The sequence below is a fragment of the Mya arenaria genome, chromosome 3 (assembly GCF_026914265.1).
Source record: "Mya arenaria isolate MELC-2E11 chromosome 3, ASM2691426v1".
NCBI lineage: Eukaryota > Metazoa > Mollusca > Bivalvia > Myida > Myidae > Mya > Mya arenaria.
The window spans coordinates 14,275,648-14,290,124 of NC_069124.1; the positions used below are offsets into that span (position 1 = coordinate 14,275,648).

Consider the following 14,477-nt stretch of genomic DNA (forward strand, 5'->3'; position numbering starts at 1 on the left):
AGTGGCCACGTAGCTAACAATTAAGAAAAAACATACAAAAAGGCTTACATGTTTAATCTGTACACAAATTATGTTTTTGTTTGTTCTGTTTTGATCATTCATATCAAATGAGTTTAAAGTGACACTCTTATTCAAAATTAATACATACACATGCATAACAAACATAAATTTAGAGTGATATTAACCTTTAACTATTTACTAAATAATGCATTTATGGGAAATATTAATTAGTGATAACAAGATTGTAACCGTGTATCTAATAGCTGAAAACGCAAAAATAGTAAATGATTGGTGAATGCTAAAAGATTTACAGTGATCTACTATAGTCTCATAAGGTAGAAATATCGTGTTAAATGGACATTTCCGTCAAATTAAACTTGGTATCCTTTATTAGAACTATTGTTTTCGACATTTAATCATCCTTTTTGCAATATAAAAACAAAAGTATTAATTGTGGTAAATCTTATGTGGGAATAATAGTGCATCTTTAACATAATAATGCATTATAATAGTAATAAAAATAATTCATCCACTTATATGGTGCGCCTTTAAGAAATAACTATTAATATATTTCAGTGACCAAAGAACCAATAGTTCCTAAATAAACATATGATAAAGTCAAAAGATGCTACTAAGCTCATATAACGCTACAAAAAAAACGACACCATGTGTGCCTGTTTTATCGCAATATGCAGTTATTTTAAAATTGTCACAAAACATTTACATATAAGTCAACTCTTTCAAAAGGGGTAAATACAAAGCTGATTTAGAATACAACCTACATTTTCAGCCAATGCGATTGCAGATAGGCAACCATTAAGTAGTAGACTTGATCATTAAGAATTTCAACTTTCGCGGGTGTTTAAAGGTCCGCCTACTTCCAATAATCCGACACACACCCTGCGTTTGCGTCAACAATGTGTCAGCCAATGAGGTTGTATTCTAAGTCATTTAGATAACATAAAGTGATTTTTTAATAATTAATAAGGACTCGTTCGCTACACTCACTCCGCCCATTCTTAACCATAAATAATTCATTTAATGTCATCTAACTATAACATAATCGCTTATATATTGCACAGCCCGATGTTCCTCGCTTCCACACTCTGTCTCCCCGTGCCTTCGTATCACAATGCTCTCTTCGTCACATACGAAATAATTATAGGTAACCGTCACTACAGCATGTGAGCCCCAAAGAAGTTCATCTGTGGCTGGGCCAGGACGTCATCCTTTGTAATGACCTTAACGTAGAGCTTGTCTCCATCCTCAAGCTGCAGGGAGCTACCCAGGTAACTTGACCCCACCACCTGCTGGTCCTCGCTCTCACCCTCTGTCTCTCGGCTCTGCATCACGATGGTTCCGTCCACTGAAATAGGTATATCTTATAAAAGCTGCGTAGAAGAGCAACTTTGTTACCCTAATTGGGAATGGACTGGTCATTTAGAGGTTGTAATAGAAACGTTTTTACGAGGGACAGAAGAGGAATAGTTGCTCTTCAAGTAACTCGATCAATCGGTCCTCGGTCATTTACTTAGGGCTTGGCTTGTCATTAGGGCTTGGCATTCATTCGAACTTTGTTCCCATCAAATTGTTCCACTGTGCGCTGTTTTTACTTGAGGAATATCCAAAATCACTCTCTTGGTTTAAGAGTTTTTCTTGGCGTTATTTACCTAAACTAGCAATATAGCATTTAACTAGGCTACAGGTAATAAACACCTCACAGACAAGTGATTATTCGAAAGACAAAAACATGTATGAGAAATTACATTTTGTAATCGAAAAGAGTTTCTTTACTTTACATAGAAACTTAAAATGAGTAAAAACGCGTCTTTCAACAGGGATAATTTTAATAAAAGTAAACCAACAATTTAACGCGATGAGAAATCAATAGATTTTTTAACCTGTGATAGTCCCCGCTTTCTTCATCAAAATCATGTGCGAGAAGACCACAGGCTGACTTCTGTTGTTGTTTTGTTTATGTTCAAAATGAACCTGAAATAAAATAAGATTTCAACCTTGGACAAAGATTGAAGTCCTAGATTCAAACAGTGTTCAATTTCACTGGAATATAGTAATATGTCATGGTAAAATACTAAAGGTCAGTACAAAATTACATTTTAAGCGATTACGCTTCCTCCAACTCATACCTGGCTGTACACGTGGTATACGCCAACCTTCTTGATCACAATTTGCCCGACATCTTCAAGGTATTGTATCTCGGTTGGGTGGGGAACAAGGGCAATTTTATGGTGCTGATCCCAGTACATTTGTTGATTCTCCGGATCTGGAATTCGACAATAGTTTGTTTAAATATATGTTAACGATAACTTTGATCTGTGACGCAACGGTTAGGATTTGTTAACAAACCTCTCAAAATGTTTTCTTACAAATCCTTATCCGTTTTGCAAGATTATGATCTCGTAAATATAGTGAAGGTAAATTGACCTTACGAAGTTGATGTTGATTCGGATAAGGAAGACTTATGTAATATGTTATTATTATTATTTTAAACCAATATTTAAACTATAACACTAAAACAGGATACGTTTGACCAATTTACAAGGTCTTTCTCAACTAGTCTGTTTCGTGCAATACTCGGTTAAACTGGTCCCCGTTGTTTAGGTATGTTTGTTCTTACGTATCTGTGGTTCGTTGTAACCCATGACTTTTATTGAAGGTCTCGGGGAGAACTCATTACGTTCTGGGTTCTTGCAGTATTGAAACGTTTTGTTGCCTGAAAGGGTATAAATATACGCGTATTTCGTTTTTTCATTGTTACGAAAAACGAAGAAAACATATGTAAAACTTAAAAACACATTAAACAACTATTTAAATACTGCTTTTATCTGCATGTCCAGAAAGGGAAGAAGTACTTGCGTTTACGAGCTATTACACGGGTACCTTTAAAGGGAACTAGCGTGTTGAACATGAGATACGGGTACTTCCAGGTTTATATATTCGTGTGTATTTTATACACTATTTTACTCTTGTGTATGCAACGGTGAACATTATGATTGTACATTAGAACGACTTTATCTTGTACTATAAGGTCTTATCAGTGTCCAGTACAAATACGAATTTAATATAATGATGATGGATTGATAGTACCATCGTGAAATTTTGGGTTTCAATTTTAATCTCTGCTTCGTACTTGCAATAACAGTCTGAGAATTGGAATTTTATTTCAACTTGTTAAATAGAAATATTTAATTATATCATAATTGGTACATATTTCACGTACAAAGCATCATTTTAACAAGAGATTTTTGTCAAACATTATGCCCCCCCCCCCCCCCGAGCGTCATGTTGTCAGGATTATATGGACAATTGAATGAAATATGCATGGACCGAAATGACAGCTGATTTGTCACTGACATTGGATGCCGTTAAGGTAGTTTTAAACCATTCAAAGTGTGAGGATAGAGCGTGTATGAGCATGACCTTAGACTCTATGACCACAAAATCCACAGGAGTCATCAGCTGGTCACCAAAAATCTAAAGGTCACTGCGACCGTGACCTTTGACCCGATGACCCCTAAAATCATAAGGGGTCATCTACAGGTCAGAAGCAACTCCAAGTCAAGTTTGAGGGCCATTGGTGCAGGCATCGTCAAGTTATCACTCAAAACATTTTCGCACTCAAGGTCACTGGGAACTTGACCTTTGACCTGATGACCCCCAAAGTCAAGAGGGGTCATCTACTGGTCAGGCCCAACCTTCATGTCAAGTTTGATGACCATACGTCCAGGAATTGTCGAGTTTGCTTTTAAGGTCACTTTTACCTTGACCTTGGCCCGATGACCCCCAAAGTCAAGAGGGGTCATCTACTGGTCAGGCCCAACCTTCATGTCAAGTTTGATGACCATAGGTCCAGGAATTGTCGAGTTTGATTTCAAGGTCACTGTGACCTTGATCTTTGACCCCTAAAATCAATAGGGATCATCTACTGGTCAGGCCCAACCTCCAAGTTAAGTTTGAGGGCCATAGGTGCAGGCACTGTTGAGTTATCACTCGGACAAACTTTTATCATTCAAGGTCACTTTGACCTTGACCTTTGGCCCAATGACCCCTAAAATCAATAGGGGCCATCTACTGGTCAGGCCCAACCTCCGAGTCAAGTTTGAGGGTCATGGGTGCAGGCATTGTTGAGTTATCACTGGGACAACCTTTTCCCATTTAAGGTCATTTAAGGTCATTGTGACCTTGACCTTTGGCCAAATGACCTCCAATATCAATAGGGGTCATCTACTGGTCAGGCCCAACCTCCAAGTCAAGTTTGAGGGCCATGGGTGCAGGCATGTTTGAGTTATCACACGAACAATCTTTTACCATTCATGGTCACTGTGACCTTGATCTTTGACCTGATGACCCAAAAAACAATAAAGGTCATTTACTGGTCAGGCCCAATCACAAAGTCAAGTACGAGGGCCATGGGTGCAGGCATTGTCGAGTTATCACTCCGACAACCTTTTACCATTTAAGGTCACCGTGACCTTTATCTTTGGCCCGATGACCCCCCAAAACAATAGGGGTCATCCACTGGTCAGGCCCAACTTCCATATCAAGTTTGATGACCATAGGTCTAGGCATTGTTGAGTTATCACTTGGACAAGCTTTAAATTTCTTTACCATTAAAGGTCACTGTGACCTTGACCTTTGACCTGATGAGCCCTTTAATCAATACGGATCATCTACTGGTCAGGCCCAACCTTCATGTCAAGTTTGATGACCATAGGTCTAGGCATTGTTGAGTTATCACTAGGACAAACTTTAAAATTATTCTACCATCAAAGGTCACTGTGTACTTGACCTTTGACCTGATGAGCCCTGAAATCAATAGGGGTCATCTACTGGTCAGGCCCAACCTTTATGTCAAGTTTGATGACCGTACTTCCAGGAATTGTTGAGTTATCACTCGGACATGCTTTGATCTACCAACCGACATGTGCAAAGCAATATACCCCTCTTCTTCGAAGAGGGCATAATAATGTATAATTGGAAGCATTTAGTCCGCCAAGTTATTCCTTTGAAATGCTTTGTGAAGTATAGGAGTAATTATATATAATAAAAAACAACATCTTTTCTGGAAATAACACTTTCTGTTCAACAGCTTCGTTTTACAATGCGTCATACTCTTTCAAAACAACACAGCATTTAAAAATGTCTTTGAATTATAGACTATAGTAGTTATAATATTATAACAAACAACTTTTATCTGGCAGAAAGACTTACTGTTCGACAAGCGCGTTTTCATCCACCGCTCTGTGTACTGTAACATAAGACAGATGTAGGACCTTCATGCAATATGAAAATTGGGTCAAAAACATGTTTTATTGACAACTTTCAGACTTTAAAATTATAGATATTAGTTTAAATCTCAAGTAGATACTTGAAATTGCAATATTTACTGTTATCACACGTTTGTGTAACATTTGGAATATTCTTTATTATGCCAGGGTATTCTGCGAAAAGTTCAAAGAGCAGTATGTGCTTACAAAACATGGAAAACACAGTATACTAATGTTTATGTAATTCTTTTATGTTGTCTTGGGTGTCTCGTTGAGTGTTTGTTGGGCTTTGAACCTCTTGTCTCAATTTAAATAAGAGCATATCTGGACTTGACCCTGTTTTTTTTATTGTAGAAATAATAACATAAGACTTACGTATTTCACTAAATAATTGAGATGTTTGGGGTCGTCAAGGCAACACGTATCGTTCTCTGGTACAATGTGTTCTCGTGTTTTATCATCGTCTGGGTGCCCTTTGATATCCTGAAATATTTCATTATTGCTTTGTAACCGCAAATTCAAATACCAATATATTATGCTTTCGTTTCCCATTCGCCAGTTATATGATTGGTTTTGTTTTGTATTTATGTTTAATTTTAAAGTTATTTGCTAAGTTTATAATAAATAATACATGTATAAAAATTGAATACAAACCGTGAACAAAGTCTGAGCACTAAAATATATATTTGATATTCGATACATCAGCCTTTGCTATAAATCATTAAATAACTAGCACAACGAAATGAACATCATCTTTATGATCAGCTTTGAATTACTTTAGTATGACAATGACAATGGCACGCACAAATCGGAACATGTAGTTACTTAAATACTTAAAATGAATTTGCTGTTTTGTTAAAATCGGACATCCCACCTGACATCGGACACAGAGTCTGGATGTTGGTTGGGGCGGGGTGTTCTTGCTGGCTAGTTTAAACACCGCGAAGGCGTTGAAGACCAACATTAACCCATTCAAAAGCCCAAAAAGAACGATAGCATTTTTGTAGATGCAGTCGTTGTCTTTCTTTCCATTGCTACGGTGTCCGCTATCTTGTGATACAGACCTTTGTATCTCAGGATCGTCACCTTTTAGCGGCTCACTGGCATCTTCCTGGTCGCAATTATCTGCTTCTTTATTATTATTTGTGCATTTCACTTGTGGTAATAAATCTACCGATGATTCGCCTTTTTCACTTTTCATTGCTACAGCAATGTTTAGATTAAAACAAAACTAATATCAACTTAAAACACAAGAAATGTGACCAACTAGTCACAATTTACGACTCACATTTGCTTCGTTTTCAGAAAATACATAATGATTCATAGGCAATGCTTAGAAAGAAAGGGGTTTTCTCAGAATTCCGATAATAAGCATATAATTATTGGATTTATATAATAAGCCAGTCACATAAATATAAAAGGTTCCCTCGTATACATATTTTTTTGTGAACGTGTACACGGGATAAGTCCAAAGATACGAAACATGCCGTTTATTTTATTCAAACAAACGTCGTAGTAAATAAATGCTGACTGTACGCACGTATACCAGTACAGTAGTTTGGGGTATTCCGGATCAGTAACAACCTTTTCGCGTATTTTTAGTTCAAATCCATTGGTATGAATTATTTTTTTTATATAACATGAAATACAAACTATTCCTAAGTTGAACCAAACTTGTTTGTAACAAAATGTTACGGCTTTTATTGATATTTGCACGCTTGAATAACCTTACCAATTTGGTTACTTCCGGTTCACCTTGGGCAGTTTCGGATCAAAGTATGGGTGTTCTCAAAGTAGTTATAAAACTTTGTCAAAGGGTTACACTTCACTAAATTAGAAGTATATAATGTGTTTCACATTGAATTAAGAAGTTGTGGCATACATTAGTACCAGTTAATCAATGTATTCCTATATATGCCTTGTGGACATGCCATATTCAAATTTAACAAAGGGGGCATTTTAAAAGAGAACAATGATTTAACTAGATTGTATTTTAAACATACATGCTAGCATTACATAACAAACTAACACAACTTTAGAACATGCATTTTTTAAGATTCCAGTTATAAGACAGGAATTAACAAATACTCACACTCATAACATCACAAACCAGGTATACAAAACAAATACTTACACTTATAACATCACATACCAGGTATACACAACAATAAAAGTTTGACTAGACTTATAAAATCACATTTTTAAAACACTTGAAGATTTTACCCTGTATCATCAAGCATCAATCAACAAATACTCACACTTATAACATCACATACTAGGTGAGGTGTACAAAACGAATCAAAGTTTGACTAGACTTATATAAAAAAATCACATTTAAAAAACATGATTACACACTTGGAAGATTTTAACCTGTATCATTAAGCATCAATTAAACAACTGTTCTTTTCACTTAATAAATGACACGTTCATAGCTGAACCTTCTTGCATTGTTTCCAATGCTGAGCGCAACAGGGAGACAGACATTTCAAATGTTCTTGATGGACACGAGATGAAATAGGAGCATGGGATAACAGCACCCCCTCCTTTATCGTTAAGTGCTGGCCAGGGAGGAAAGCTTGGACACGGTTCACCAGTTGTAATGGCGTAAATACTTCCCTCCTCGTCAAGAAATCTTCTGAAAAACCCTGCTAATGTTCTTGGAACATGACCAATGGGAAGGCCGGCAATGTCGGATTATTTCAATTATCTACTTTGGTCTGTAACCATGTCATGAATATGTTCATTAAATGTCTCAAGGTCTGGCAGCCACAAAAGACATGCCTCTTTGTCTACGATGTTAGTGTATTCACAGTCCACCCTAAGTTTAGTAGGCGGATCTGTAATAGGTGGCTTGATCTTGTAGACATGGTATCCCTTAATAACACTTTTCTCCAACACAATGGTCTTCAACAAAGTAGCATCAGTTGTGCCTGAAGGACCAGGAACTGGCTCACTGGTTTTTACCTGAAACAGAAAGTATTTAATTGATCAAAATTAAATTAGGTATATTCACTAAATTTTATGTTTTTAGTAGGAAATTGAATTTGAATATCACAAAACAGGATAAGTGTATTTGTTTTTAAGATTCATTATATTTACAAATGTACATGTATATCAATTTCAAGGCAGTTACAGATGAACAAAATATTAATGTGCAAGATGTACTGGTAATTATTAGAAACATCAACTAAATCAACTTCTCCAGAAAGCCGCCTGTGTAAATAACCATAGGATACACCATAAAGTTCTGAAGATTTTCTTATAGACTACCTTTTTCGATTGCGTTAATGGCTCGCCTACATCTCAGGGCTTTCCCGGGGGATCCACTTTGGTAGTTCTTTTTAATACATTTAGCTTTCTTCACAGCTAAGCTTTGATGTTTTGGTTTTCCCATTTCTGAAAATAATATTCAACTAAATTAAAAAAAGTAAATACGTTGTTTTTTTAAAGCTTAAAATTTTCAATCCAAAGTTCCATTAAACAAAACTATCATAGATATATCCTGGATATGTCAAAATGATCATTCAAATAATTCACTTGAACATTAAAATGAAAATAAGCGTAAATATTCAATTTGTTTTGAAAAATACAGCACATTAAAGCTGTTTGACAGCTTAAAATACATTTGAGAAAATCCCCCATCGAGTATCAATTTGGGAGTCACGTGATCCGTAACTGCCTGAACGATCAATATCATATCATAACATGTGGCAATTTACACAGGCGGCCGATATAATATTGGCTTATTTTTGGTCATAAAGGACATATTTGTGAACATTTTGATGTATAAATATGATGCATTTAAACAATACTTACTGGTAAGATTTTTTTGGGGCAAAATTTTAACAATCCGGATTGATCATTCACATTATGCCATATATATACAAACATAGGTTAGACGGCATGATTTTCTATTTTTATCAGGGGGATCGTCTCACAGGGATGAATGTTGAACATTACGCGACTATAAATGAATTGTTACATTTTACTTGCTTTTAGATAAGGCGAATATAAGAATATATGTGGTATCGTCTTTCAAGCTGAGGTGAATCCCAAAGTTCTGCCCGCGTTTAAGTTTAAGGTAGAACAAATGATATATGAGCCGCACTGTGCGATTTTGGCCTTTGGTTCAAATTATTATTCCAATTGAAATGATAGTTTGTAAACAAAAGTACCAAAATTAAATTTGCAGTGTGTTCAAGCTCGAAATGGTTATCATCGCAACATTTACTTGAGGATTTTTATCAAATACTTCAGATACAGATATATACGTGTTTCCATAGTGAGAAAAAAATTCGAACCCGTTTATTCGACAAAATTCATATTGTTCATTAAAAAAAATTGTTAAAAATATAAAAAATAATCATTGAAGTAAATCATTCTATGCAAAGATTCAACTTGGATCGAATCAAGTACCGGAGCCGGAATCTTTTCTTAGCAACAAGTTATCTGTCGTTAAGTTCTTGACATAAACGGTCCAAAGAAAAGGGAAGTAAACAACTCTCTGCCAATACTGGTGTGGCTCATTGACCGGCGGTTTGCACGGTTTTGTTTGTGTTGAGCCAGATGGGTCTGGCTTTCTCTTGTGGATTCAGTTGAATCACAGTTGACTGCCTTGAGGAGGAAAGACAGAGGGATTGTATTTCGCAGATCATGATCAGCAACAGCAAGCTCGATTTTAGTCGAACCTCATGATTGGCACCAAGTGGTTGCCGGCCTTGCCATCGCCGTTCTCATGTTATTTCTCCTGGGCATGAACCACATAACTGTAGGCGGACTTGAAAGTTGTGAGTGCATCGTCAAGACTTGTCCACCTAGTCTCACATAGGTTTCTTAGTTTGGTGCGTTTGTTTAGCTTCTCCTGGGCGTCATGGCAAACCCTAGCCCACTGTCCTTTTGCACGGGTTCTTACTGCTACATGTATGCATGACTGCTACATGCATGCATGGCTGCTAGTTTGAAGCAGTAGGATTAACATTGTACATACAGCGTAGACGGAATACGTTGTTGAAAATGTGCCTGCACGACCCTGTACGTGTTTCCCGGACATATTTGCGGCACCGTCATAAGCCTGAGACAACACCTTATCAACTTTATCGATTCCTCTTTTTCAAGTGAGGTCAAGAGCAGTTCTGCTAATTTCTCGACAGTTGTTCTACTTTCTTGAACAAACCCAGGAAAATCGGACTCTGAACTGCCGGGCACCGCTTCCATGTGGACAATCGAAGACACACGGACATTTCGTTTGTTGACTTGTCGGTAAAGCAAACAAACTGCATTGTTGCAAGCCGGCACAATTTCTTTCTACATTCTCTAAGTACACACAGACAAGTAAGAATGTTCTGTATGTCGGTCGATGCCTACGCTGCCCTATGATTTTAAATGGATCATTTAACTTGTATAACATGTTCGTGTATAAACAGCAAACATACATGCACTTTAGATACTTAATTACTCACTTTAGATATTGTATTATTGATTTAAGGTTAAATCGGGAAAATAAGAACATAACTGCATCAATAAAAATGCGTTGATGGAGGTTAATAATATGTTTGCACTGATAAACGAGATAAAAAGATTGTTAAACTATTTCTTTACTAGTCAGCATAGGAACGACAGTCTACGTCATCAGCGATCAAAACTTTGCGTAAGTTGACGTTCATATTGTACAACTCGCCAGTGATTATGACGTCATAAGTGGAATAGCGAGACGTCATTTTACGAATGATATACGACGTTATAAATATCAGTTTTTCTTTTATACAAACCTATCTTGTTGGTTACATTTCTTGAAGAACAACTACTTAGTTGCAGCAGATACTGCTTATTTTTAATCGTAATGAACAATTATTTAAAACTTAACACATGAAGGTATGAACGCAGTAGGGGGAGCGAGCAAATTACTTAGAAGCGCGTCCTATTGCTTTCATATGCACTTCTGGTTTATATGCTTGCTTGCCCTACTGTATTAATATGCGCTACTTCTACTTATTTGTCCGCTTGCCAAATTGCGTTCTTACGTGATTTTGCTAATTTCCACGCTTGTCCTTCTGCGTTCATAAGCGCTTCATGTTAATTTGCTCGCTTGCCCCACTGTGTTCACACGCCATAAGCGCGAGTTAAAATGCGATCAATCCTTAAGTATCGTTATGTGTGTGTGTCATCAAATTCAGAAGTAGTCATACATGTAAACACGTATCTTAAGCTAATTTAGAGATAATTATTATAAAACTTTCAGCATTCCTGTCTGTAAATATAGATATCAAATAAGTAAATGATTGAATGTTAAGGTATTGCGGTTCATTGGTTTATGAAAACATTTGGTCATTGTACGGTTAGTGAAGTCCAATGAAACACAATTCTAAAATATTAAATGATTAATTTATATACATATTGCTTCTCTTGGATAGTTCAACACATGTACAACGCATTTAAGACAAATGAGCGCAGTATAAATTCGGATGCTTCAAAAACGGCGTGACTTGTTTCATCGCGACCACCGGCATTTTACCGCAATAATGGAGTGTTGAATGTTTTTTTTTTTAATTTACCTTCCTTACTCAGGTGCCGAGCTGCACCAGTCATTTGACAGCATAATCATGCGCTATGTTTGATAGTTCCACATACTACAGTATGAACTACACATTTATGCTATAGTAAACTTAAACGTACTTTTATGTAAATAATACTATGGGAACTGCTGCGACAAGCCACATAAAGACAATAAAATGTTGCGATCACCGCCTGGGGGACCGTCAACGAAACAGAACTTTTGAGGGGCTTGACCTTGTTTATGGACAAACAAAGCTAACAATTTTCTCTGGGTAATAGATTGTTAAGGTACGAAACCTCCACGTTCTTCATTCATTTTCGTCCCGAGTTGTTACGAACTATTCAATCCAACATACGTAAATGAAACACATAACGTTATGCCTCAGACTCAAAATTATACTAGTTTCCTTTATTTGGACTTTTTAACAGATTACTACCGGGGTTCGACTGTGCATGCGCAGTTACTTAATTCTACCAGACAAGGTATAAATCACAGCTACCATAGCCTTAACAACGCATAAGGTAATATAAGAATAAACATGTACTAGTAATGATATGAAGTATATAAAATACTTACAAATGGAATTAATTTTGAAAATACTGTCGCCGAAATACGTCTTTGATATACATACTATTCCTCCATTTCTGAAGAGTATAATTCATTATCAAATGATGCAATACCAAAGTCAATCAGATAAAATTCAACAGGGAACATATGTTATGAAAGCCATGGAAAGCTTAAACAAAAATAAAATTAAAATATTAAGCATACTATGTGATTTTAGAACAACACAAACATTTGATATAGGTAATATGAATGATTCATATGCAATTCTGCCTTATACATGACTATTTCAGAAGCATTTATATACACTCCGAACAATATTAGAATGAACTCATAGTATGGAAAGGTTATTTCAAATTTGTAAAGTATTATTTCAATGTCGCCATAGTATTTTATTTAACTTCACTTTCGACTTAAGACTAGTGAATGGGACATAACTCAAAGTATATTTTGGAAAATGTCTTGATTAAATGTAAAGGTACACCCCTCCTACTTGACACAGATTATATTTGTAGGCTATATTACTTCATGTTAAAATATGAAGTTGCTGGTAAAGTTTCAATTTTAATTGCTTAATGTATTAAGATAAATATGTTATAATGGCATGTCTAATAAAACATAGAGTACCTATTTTACAATTTAGTTAAAGTGTATTTGTTATCCTGCAATTGGAGTCTGAATAGTGTTTAGCCTATTTGATTATGAAAACAAACAGGTATTACTACAAATGATATATGCTTACAATCATATACATCATTAATTGATTAATCTTGACAGATAAGACCCACACAAATTTGTTGTACATATCACATATTTGAAGATATTAATGTATGCAATATCATGTCCATCCATATAATTGTTTTAATTGCATTTTTGAATGTATTAAAAGTTTAAATCATGGGTTAATTTATCTGAAGGTTTTTAATTACAGCATGTGAACCCCAAAGAAGTTCATATGTGGCTCGGCTAGGACATCATCCTTTGTATAGACTTTAACGTAGAGTCTGTCTCCGTCCTCGAGCTGCAAGGAGCTAGCCAAATAGCTTGACCCCACCACCCGCCGATCCTCGCTCTCACCCTCTGTCTCCCGGCTCCGCATCACGATGGTTTCTTCACCTGAAATAGGTTTATATTATAAAAGATGCAATGCAGAGCAACCGTTCTACCTTCGTTAGAAATGGCCATATCAAAAGAAAACCTACAGTAGGAATACGAGGGATTGTGGGAAGAAGATGACTGTCATAAAACTCCAGCGCTCATCGGGCATTCACTTCTGGCTAAGCCTTCTGAGCATTGTAGTCGGGTATAATTTATTGAGGCTAATTCAGATCACTTTCTCGGTCGAGGAATAGTTCAAGACGTAATTGTAGTTAAACTCGAAATATATTATTTAACTTTGTCTCTGATGAATAGTTCACATACAAGTGATTCCTCGAAACCCAAAAGAAATCTATGAGGACTGATTTGGTATTAGTCAAAATCTCTTTATTTCAAAAAAATGCTTAGGCTCGTCCATTTTTATTTCTAAACAATCAATTTTTAAGTAGAAAATGGCGGCAAACACTTGAAGACGAAAAACATTTTGAACCTATGGAAGTCCCTGCTTTCTTCATGTAAATCACGTGCGAGAAGACCACAGACTGGAGACTGTCGTTCTGTTTGTGGTCAAAATGAACCTGAAATAAAATAGAGGTTCAATCTGGGACGAAGTTTAATTTAAATCTTAAATACAGTTAAACCATGTTCTCCTAAAATAATAGATTCATAGAATACTAAATTCATAGAATACTAAATATACCATAATAATCAATTGAAAGTGAGTTATATCGATTTTCTAACCCATACCTGACTGTACACGTGGTATAGGCCAGCCTGCTTTATTTCTATTTGCGCGTCATCTTCTAGGTACCGAATCTTGGAAGGATGAGGAACAAGGGCAAGTTGATGGTTCTGGTCCCAATGCATGCGGTGATGCTCAGAATCTAGAGTGGTGTTCAATAATATTTTGTTCAAATATATGTAAAGGTAACATTGATCTTTTAAAAACGGTACCATTTCGAAACATAGTTACT

General features: G+C 36.1%; 2 protein-coding genes across 4 annotated transcripts in view; both read right to left on the reverse strand.

The window, feature by feature from the left end:
- Positions 1-39: 39 nt before the first annotated feature.
- Positions 40-7,010, reverse strand: LOC128227404 (uncharacterized). Its single transcript, XM_052937908.1, has 7 exons — positions 6,163-7,010; positions 5,664-5,771; positions 5,233-5,269; positions 2,639-2,734; positions 2,148-2,284; positions 1,902-1,992; positions 40-1,366 (listed from the first exon to the last, which is right to left on the reverse strand). Exons 1-7 carry the CDS (start codon positions 6,487-6,489, stop codon positions 1,176-1,178), a joined length of 987 nt encoding a protein of 328 aa, XP_052793868.1. The 5' UTR covers positions 6,490-7,010; the 3' UTR covers positions 40-1,175.
- Positions 7,011-12,013: 5,003 nt separating this feature from the next.
- LOC128227402 (uncharacterized) overlaps positions 12,014-14,477 on the reverse strand; it is a 74,095-nt gene continuing 71,631 nt past the window's right edge. Inside the window, exons 5-7 of one of the 3 annotated variants that reach the window (XM_052937904.1) lie at positions 14,251-14,387; positions 13,994-14,081; positions 12,014-13,521 (exon numbers count right to left, since the gene is read on the reverse strand). In XM_052937904.1, the coding sequence (XP_052793864.1) occupies positions 13,331-13,521; positions 13,994-14,081; positions 14,251-14,387 (416 nt within the window). In that variant the 3' untranslated portion in view covers positions 12,014-13,330. The remainder of the gene's footprint in view (positions 13,522-13,993; positions 14,082-14,250; positions 14,388-14,477) is intronic. The other 2 variants (XM_052937900.1, XM_052937899.1) reach the window with 2 other exon arrangements.

Excerpts from the sequence above, each read along its gene's own strand:
- LOC128227404 (XM_052937908.1), bottom strand. The coding sequence starts at position 6,489 with ATGAAAAGTGAAAAAGGCGAATCATCGGTAGATTTATTACCACAAGTG. Across the intron at positions 5,270-5,663 it reads TCAATTATTTAGTGAAATAC|TACACAGAGCGGTGGATGAA; the intron begins GTAAGTCTTATG and ends CTTATGTTACAG. Across the intron at positions 1,367-1,901 it reads GAAAGCGGGGACTATCACAG|TGGACGGAACCATCGTGATG; the intron begins GTTAAAAAATCT and ends TACCTATTTCAG.